Here is a 9,245-nt window from a genome sequence, read left to right as displayed (position 1 = left end):
CCAAATCGCTTACAAATTCACCACACAATTCCACGAGTTTCAGAACTACCGCCAATGTTACTCGCACCCACACACAAACAAAGCCTTTCACAGCCGCTACGAAGCACGACGTAGTTACTAAAGTTGTTATATATAAATTCACAGCCTGCTACTTTTCACGGATTTATTTTCTTCAAAATCACAGCCTGCTACTTGTGTGGGAACATCTCAGTGAATGAAGTAGCAGTTGAGGTCGAACAGGTGACAAAGCACGGTGATAATCGATAATGTGATTATCGATACATTTACCGGTCAAATTTCAAACACTGCATCTCATATTACCAGCTACTATTGAAAGTTAAACAAATTTGATTTGACCGCAGAAAGCGAAACTAAGCGTGGATATTCAAAATCCGTACAATAACATTGTTTATCCGTACAACCGTAAAACTCACTCAAAATCCATACATTTTACGGAAAAACCGGAATACTTGGTAGGTATGCAATATCCTTCGGTTACAATGAGAACCGTTTTACTGATTCATCCGTTATTACAGGCAAATTTGGGCATGTTAGCTTTTATCCGTTATCAATATTCATACACTCGACTCCAGCGTTTGTACTAAATGCGATCGATCATCTTCCGTATCGATTCCTCGCTATGCGCGAGCAAGTTGATCTTGAGGGAACCTGAGGTCTCCTCACAACTCCGACTGGTGTAAACAAACATTGGGAGAACATGTTTTCGCAATAAGTGCAATGACAGCAGTTGTTAAGTCTTTAGAAAAAAAAAAGGCTGAAGGAAACAATTGCTGAATTTTAATACTGTGTACTGAAATAAAATAAGAATGTGATACTTCTCGTTCTCAAGATAAAGCGGTGTGCATACCTAATTTCAGAGGTCTTGTTAAATTTCAGAAAGGCTGTTCCCATGTAAATTTATAATGAAAATGTTATCATTATTCTACAGAGAGCTTGAAATATGTTTCCATAATATGTGCATGGTGGTAAACCTAGGTTAGGTGACGCCATTTGAAGTAAGGAAATGGAAATGTTTGCCACAACACTCTAGAGTGATGCTATTACAGCTTTTAAGAATGAAACCGAATAGGCATTTTCAGACTATTGGAATTAGGAAATAAGCGCTAATGAGTAAGCCGCTGCTTGGAAAGCATCCGCGAAAATGTTTAAACAAACCGAATGCTGTTTCACACTGATTTTAATGTGATTTTGTGCGAGTTTGGTATCTTTCCTGACTTTAATGGAGAATCATGTATAACGTTATAAGAAGAACCTTAAACCGAAGCGGTTTTGCATTCACGGATAAAAATGTGTCAAAATGAAACGCAAACCATAACTACTTTACAGTACAGTGTGTAGGGTAGATATCTCCTTGTTTTATTACTGCCACTGTGTAAATAATGTATTATGGTACAATTTATGTTAATACAGGCAGAGATATCTGGAAAAGGTGTACTTTCTACTGAAACCTCAATTTAAGGTAAAACCCCATTTAAGGTTAAAAAATCAGGTCCCTGTAAAAACGTTCAATAGGGGTTCTACTGTATTCATACAAAAATTAAATTGTCTGACTCAAGACGAATTTTGCAAGAAGTGAACTTGAACTAAAACATTTTATTTAAATAAGCTAACTGTTGCTATGTGCTTATTCAAGATAAAATTGCAAACAACTCTATGCATTCAGGAACGCAATATGTTCAGTTTTTCATGACGGAAAAGATATGATTTCTTATTTTAAAAAAGACAATTCATTTAATTCTTAAATCACAGTTCACTGAACAGGGTTATCATTAGCTGTAAAGCACCTTTTAGCAACAAACCGGACTTTACATATCTTTGACAGTGTGGACAGTAACCATACAAGGGTGAACTTTTCCTACTAATCACCTAATGTCCGACTGCCTGATGGGTTTACAGTTCTGGAATATTTAAAACTAAGGTTCAAAGGAAAGGAATGTCGATCATCACAGAAGGGAAGCTCTACTGCCAGCAGGAGTCTCAATAGGTAATACTATTAACATCAAATCCTGCAGGAGTGGTGAACACTTGAACAGGCACCGACTGAAGTCCGTAAGTGGTTGACGCAGAACCTTGTTGCGTTATGGCAGACAGAGGTAGTTGGATGTGCATGGGGATGCTGCCAGCAGCACCTGTCGTCGTAGCGGCTGGACCTGTGCCTCCTTGTGGGGCAGGAGCGGCCAGGTGTATGTACTGGGTTGGAACACCGCCCAGGTTCAAGTTGTTCACGTCATCTATCATTGGCGCCAGATGGATGGTGTCCGCCATTGCCATGATGGTGTTTGGAGGAAGAGGTTGCCCTGGTAGAAGTGCCTGGCTGGTAGCTTGGGTCTGAGACGGGTCCAGGTGCAGCAAAATACGAGAAACATCTCCTCCCTGCTGAAGGAAACAAGTGGAATAGAAACAAGGATGTGCAAAGAGACAAATCCTATTTTACAAAGCTAAAAATTATTATACAAATTTTTATCTTAAAGGTTACCACAAACTTGCAACCAAAAAAGCATATTTCTTTACATTTCATTCACTTACAACACTTTTTTCGTAATTTTTGTTTGTATTGCAAGTGATAAATATCATTATTGATTCGTATTGAAAATATTATATGTAGGATGCTAAATAGTTTATTATGTCACCTATTCAATACATTTGAAATTTTAAACATTTAGGAATTTATCATTATTTCCATATGAGACATGTCTCGCCCTTCTTTGAGGGCATCATCAGTCATAGTACTACCTCAAGGCATAAATCAGGTACCAGATTTGTAATTGAATTGTAAATACTAAGATATAATATTGACATATTACAGTGGGAAAGTCAAGAGAAAAACAATGTTCAATGATGATATAGATAACAATATATCAGCCGTTGGCTGTGAATTATCATTTGTGAAGAATAACAGCTTAAAAATGTTAGGGTATGTCCTACAAAGGATGACTTAACATATTAACTTGGGGCAGTTTAAGGGAAAGATAAGTGACTTGCACTGTTTTCTCAATGAACACTGTTTCAATATTACCGTATTTACGCGAATAATCCCCGCACCCTAACTTTAGGTAGGCTTATTTTGAAAAAAAGAAATGCCAACTTTGACGCAAAAAAAAACGCATCCCAATTTCGTGCCCCAAATTTTTTAAAAAAATGTGCAGGTTTTATTCGCGTAAATATGGGTATTTACGCTAATAATCCACCACCGAATAATCCCGAACTAAATTTAGGCTGATTTTGAAAAAAAAATGCCAACATTGATGCAAATAAAACCCGCAACCCAATTTCAAGCCCCAAAATTTCAAAAATAAATAAAATAAAATGTGCGGGTATTATTCGCGTAAATACGGTATATCTTAGTATTTACAATTCACGTACCTGATTTATGCCTTGAGGAAGTACTATGAAGGGTGATACATGTCTCTTATGGAAATAATGATAAATTCCAAAATGTTTAAAATTTCTAATGTATTGAATAGGCGACATAATGAACTACCGTTATTATGGATAAAACTGATTACATAAATAAAACTAATAATTTCTAATACTTTCTCAATATTTTCCAACATGACTTGCAGACCTTTTTCTGATTCCACTAATAACTCCACATCATCTGCATATTTTAAGCTCTTTGTTGGTTCTCCACAGTACACGAATAAAATTAACCATGATAACATTACAAAATTCTGTCTTCTGTTTTAATGAATTAAATATTATGTCCTTGGACATGTATGCGATATGCTGAGGGAGCTTCATGCACTAAAAGTTTGGGAAACCGTGCCTTAGAGCATTAATGGCGATCATCAATAAAATCAATATGCATACAATATTGATAGTGACTGATTGGTCAATGTGGTATAAAATAATCTAAAGCAATCTCATCCCTTGCACATTACATTTTGCTTTTCTTTGTTGAATCATGGTAGGTGGTATATACAGTTGAGTAGGCAATCATTGGGTTACTGTATTTGGTTACGTTTGGAAACAGAATTATCAAAACAAAAATGCAAGTTCACTGGCAAACCTCAAAAGATTTACTGTTGTTTCCGAAAGGGATGTGATGATTTTGAAGCTGAAGGTAGTGTGTATACTTATGTTTTGGTACTAAACAAAGGATCTTTAGATTAATACTTCAGTTAAAGTTTGCAAGATACTATAGTCATGTGATGAGAAGTCGCGTGGATACGGTAAGAGGTGCGAAGGGTAAGCATGGCTGCCGCACATGCGCCTATCTCAAGTCTCAAGGCCTGACAATAGACATTAGTCCCATCTGCGGAGACGCTTGCAAAGTGAGGTGGTGTTGTGAAGTTTCTAAGTGGTAATACAATTATCGTGCTTTAGTTACACATTTCCTTGTTAATTAAGGTACTACATAATGAACAATTTAACCGCTCAGCGACAGGGAACATCTGAGTGCTGCTTTACCCAGCAGACGGAGGTGATTCAGATATGAGCACAAAGAGAATGCAATATACAATTTCCATCTTAACAACTTTTAAACTTTACAAGCTAGAAGAAAATGAATTTAGGCCTGCAAGGGTCTATACCATGCATTGAGATAGGAAGAGTGTGAAGAAAAGAAGGCCCATACGACGTACGGAGGCCAGCGTCAAGGGGTTAATAAGGAATATGCATTGATTCAGACAGCTCGCATTGTCTGTCATGACTAATGTTAGCTAGGAGTATCTGTTACTCGTGCCATACCCACAAGCTTCCGTGACTTCTCATCAGACACAGGAATATGTTTTGTCAAGAGTTTTATCAATATCTGAAGGAATACCAAAGTTATGGATAAAATAGGATCATCTGATAAATAAGACCGGGCCAAATCAAAACAATATTTTAAGTCGTGTTACCTGATACTTGAAAATGAAAAAATGAAAATCTACAACCTGTTTTCCAGTCTTTGACCAGGTCAGGGATGTAATGAATGAACCATATATAGGCTATTATTACAATGGGGTCGCAACTTCCAAAGTGATTTATTAATGACTGATAAATGCTATGAAATGATAATGGAGAGTGTTGCTGGAATGAAAGATGACAGGGAAAACCGGAGTACCCGGAGAAAAACCTGTCCCACTTCCGCTTTGTCCAGCACAAATCTCACACGGAGTGACCGGGATTTGAACCACGGTATCCAGCGGTAAGAGGCCGACACACTGCCGTCTGAGCCATGGAGGCTCATATGTTACCTAATAATTATCTTAAGATAACTTTGCTGCATATCTAAGCGATTCGATTCCTGCTATAAGAAAAAATTTCCATTTGGTTCCAATAATGAGCTCGTCAAGTGAAGATAACATTGTCATGATGTATTGGTGTTCAAAGAACTAAAGAAAGAGAAAAAAGTATTGGGTGTAATTAATTAACCCACCATCGGTATCGTTAGGTAGCCCCTAACAAAAACATTCCTTATTAAGAAAAGTTTTTTGGTTTAAGACTCAAACTTTTCAAACTCCAGGTATTCTCAAATGAGTTTATGAGTCACATGTTTTCCTTCGTTACGCGATGATTCAAACCAAAAAACTTTTCTTAATAAGGAATGTTTTTGTTAGGGGCTACCTAACAACGATACCGATGGCGGGTTAAATTAAATTTGACAGCAATAGTCTTCCAGGCAAAACCTATCACAGATGATGATGATTGTTGTTTCAAGGGGCCTAACAGCTTCGTCATCAGCCCCCAAAGGTACGAGTTGCAACAAAATGAAGCGATAAAAACTTCAAATTGTATCCACTGATTCAATACAGTAAAACCTCGTTAAGATGTTTCTGCAGAGGACAACAAAAATGAACGTGTTAAGCAAGAAAACGTACTACTGAATATTCAAATAAAAACTATCCAACAGGGATATGAAAACACTAGATACAATTTTTTCCGACGTGAAGGCATTTAACATTGTGTATCTGCGGGTACAGTGAAATCTATATCTCCTATTTCTCATGATGTGAGGAAAGTATTAAAAGGTGTGAAAAACACGAGAGAACAAATATAAAAAACCTTTTCTGCTGGGGCTTATAAAATAACACTGAACGGAGTGAAAAACACCAAACAACAAATATGAAAATAACACACAGGGACCAATAAAAATATCCACGTATTATTGCAGATCACACTCTTTCTAATCCAAATGTTAGTAGAAACCTTTTATTTTGGAGCAGTGGTTTATAAAACATTACCGTATTTTCTGATCACACTCTTAGACAATGAATTGGAGGTTATATTCAGCCATGTGCGACTGTGACAGAACAGAATGACTTTGGTCACCATTTTGAAAAAATTCGACCAAGTCAAAACTCGAATGTGCGAGTTCAACATTCGTGACCTCTGCACGCTTAGAGATGCTGATGCCAGTCCACTTTCTGAAAGATTGTAATGTTGTCTTCATTAGAAAGGAATTTTGCTTCTTCTGTATCCATACCCAGGCTATCACAAAACAAATAAGCACCACGCTAGTCAATTTCACACGATTATATTCCTAAGCCAGATATAGGCTACAGTATCATGCGAAAAAACTTCACTGTACCTCTCAACATGAAATAAATTTCTAACTTCTGAATGGAACACAAGCACAAATAGGCTCACTTTTTCCGTAATCATGCAACTGAGGCAACAGCTCTTACCCGAGTTGTAAATCATGTTTCTTTCACAAAGGATAACAAATAACATTTTCAGGGCTAGGGAAAATGTGTTCGTTGTCGTAGTAAGCAGTAATAGCAAAAATTCGTGATGCGATATGTATGTTTATATGTTCCTAATCCTGATATACGCTACCGTATCATGCGGCAAACATTCGCTACAGTTCACTGTACCACTCAACACAAAACATATTTCTAACTTCTGAATGAAATGCGAAATACAAGCACAAATAAACTCACTGTGTTATTCAGCAATCTTGCTGCTAACCGGCAAGCAAAACTGAACATTCCTGAGGCTAACAGCTTGCTCCCCAAACGTGTGCAACTTATCCTGTGAAGTTCAGAAATTTAAGGCCTTTCTCCTAACCACGCAACTGTGGCGACTGCTTTTACCAGAGTTAGAAATCACGTTTGTTTCACAAGGGATGACAAATAAAATTTTCAGGGCTAGAAAAAATGTGATCATATTAAGCGGTAATAGCAAAAATTTGTGACGTGATAAGTGAGGTATTTTTTATATACATTTAATATGATGAGAATCGGGACTTGAATTGACGACGTGCAAAGTGGGGAAACGTATTAATAAGGAACGCACTAACAAGGTTTCACTGTATAAAATGAATTATGATGGTACTAATCATAGGCAATGCAAACTCCCAGCCTATCACAAATTATGGTACCACCCACAGGCAACACAGACCCATGGTGTTCCTCACATAATGGTACTATTCTCAGGCAATGCAGACCCATGGTGTTCCTCACACAGTAGTACTACTAATGATGATGATGATGATGATGACGATGCTTGTTGTTTAAAGGGGCCTAACATCTAACGCCATCGGCCCAGTGGTACTACTCTCAAGCAATGCGGACCCATGGTGTTCCTCACATAGTGGTACTAATCAGAGGCAGTGTAGACCTGTGGTGGTCTTCATATAGTGGTACTACTCATAGATAACGCAGACCCTTTCTGAACACAGGGGAACAGACACATTTCAGCGCAGTATATGGCACCTTTCCAAGTCCTCGCAGCTGAGTCATATGCTTTGTCGATGGCCAGAAAAACAGTTAGAAGCGTCTTACCCTTTCTCCCAATACTTCTCACAGAGCCTTCTGGTGGCAAAAATGAGGTCTAAATCTATGTTGTTCCTCCTCAATTCGCCTAAAACTAATTATCACCACTACTACCACCCTTAGAAAGCATAAATCACCCACACTATTCATTGCTACCATCTTCCTAAATTTCCTAGCCTTGAAAGTAAAGATTAATTAAGCAGGTCAAAACTAGTCTCTCATTTGTACAACAAATCATAATGTAGAATTCTTTCTTACCTGGTTCAGATGGACCAAAATAGGAGAGCTGGTGTTCTCGCCAGACATAATCTGGTTCTGTAGCTGTGAGGGATCCACCTGGACCAGGATTCTATTATTACTCCCATCTGTAGGAGGAACATCACCAGTAGCAGCCACAAGCTGGTTACTGGTAGGCTGGATAGTATTCAACTGTAATAAGATACCGCTTTCCGATGGGTTACTGCTGCTATGGACCACCATGTCATTGCTAGGAGGAGGGGGTTGCACCATCTGAGGCACTTCCATCTGTCCTATCGAGTCCACATCCGGCACGGCACTTGGCATTACGAGCAAGTTTTCCTCAGGAGCTACTGGTAGGCGGGGAGCGGCTGATGTTTCAGCAGAAGATTCACTTTCCACATTTGATGAAGCAGCTTGTGTTGCAGGTTCAGCTTCTCCTCCATGCAATTTTCTGTGTACAGAGAAAGGCTTGATGTCATTTATTTATTAAACAATCTTTCTTCCTATATCAAAGAACAAAAGAGAAATAGATAGTTATTTCAGATCATTTTTCAACAATAAAATAAAGAAACTACGAAGGAGGACGGAATTGTGTTGTGTTAATTTTTCTGCTCTTGTCTCTCTTTTCTAGATCTCCCCACACTGACATGTCACTGTATTCATCTTTCATGTGTATTATGATAGCATCCCCACAACAGAAGTATGGGAAAGCCTGACATACAGGGGCATTGGCAACTAACTACCATATTTCTCTGAATCTAAGACGACCCTGAATGCAAGATGTCCCCCACTTTTTCATTCAAATTAAAAATTAATAAATAAATCAGGCTTAAAAAAGTGCTTTGTGAAATCATATGAATGCCTTTCTTGTACAATATGCATTTTTAGATTATCTTTGTCTTCATGCCAACGCCGAACACTGGCTTTAGTTATGCTGTATTTTCTTGCAGCTGCACAATTACTCTTTATTTCCGTTAGTTTAATAACCATTAACTTAATATTGGGATCATAATATCGAAGAGAACCTGTTGAAAATTTGCCGGCGATACCTATTCCATGTGATGCAAGTGTAAATGACTAGTATAATTTGTAAACAATTCTCTAAACCCATGGGTAAATAATGAAAATATCGAGCTCGATTAGTAGGTGGTGATATTATTATGACCTGTGAGATTATTATCATTATTATTATTATGACTTGTGAGGTGTGTCTAGGAAGTTGTTTACGTCTTCTATTATTATTATATATATATATTGCGAATGAGCCCATTAGGACTACGCAAG

General features: G+C 37.8%; 1 protein-coding gene across 4 annotated transcripts in view; it reads right to left on the bottom strand.

Annotated features, from left to right (window-relative positions):
* Positions 1-1,447: 1,447 nt before the first annotated feature.
* LOC136885076 (PR domain zinc finger protein 5) overlaps positions 1,448-9,245 on the bottom strand; it is a 79,500-nt gene continuing 71,702 nt past the window's right edge. For 3 of the 4 annotated variants that reach the window (XM_067157490.2, XM_067157493.2, XM_067157494.2), the window contains exons 10-11: positions 7,980-8,412; positions 1,448-2,397 (exon numbers count right to left, since the gene is read on the bottom strand). In XM_067157490.2, the coding sequence (XP_067013591.2) occupies positions 1,999-2,397; positions 7,980-8,412 (832 nt within the window). In that variant the 3' untranslated portion in view covers positions 1,448-1,998. The remainder of the gene's footprint in view (positions 2,398-7,979; positions 8,413-9,245) is intronic. The other variant, XM_067157492.2, reaches the window with a different exon arrangement.

Source organism: Anabrus simplex, chromosome 13, assembly GCF_040414725.1.
Source record: "Anabrus simplex isolate iqAnaSimp1 chromosome 13, ASM4041472v1, whole genome shotgun sequence".
NCBI lineage: Eukaryota > Metazoa > Arthropoda > Insecta > Orthoptera > Tettigoniidae > Anabrus > Anabrus simplex.
The sequence above is the reverse complement of the archived record's forward strand: the minus strand, read 5'-3'. Positions and strand labels throughout refer to the sequence as shown.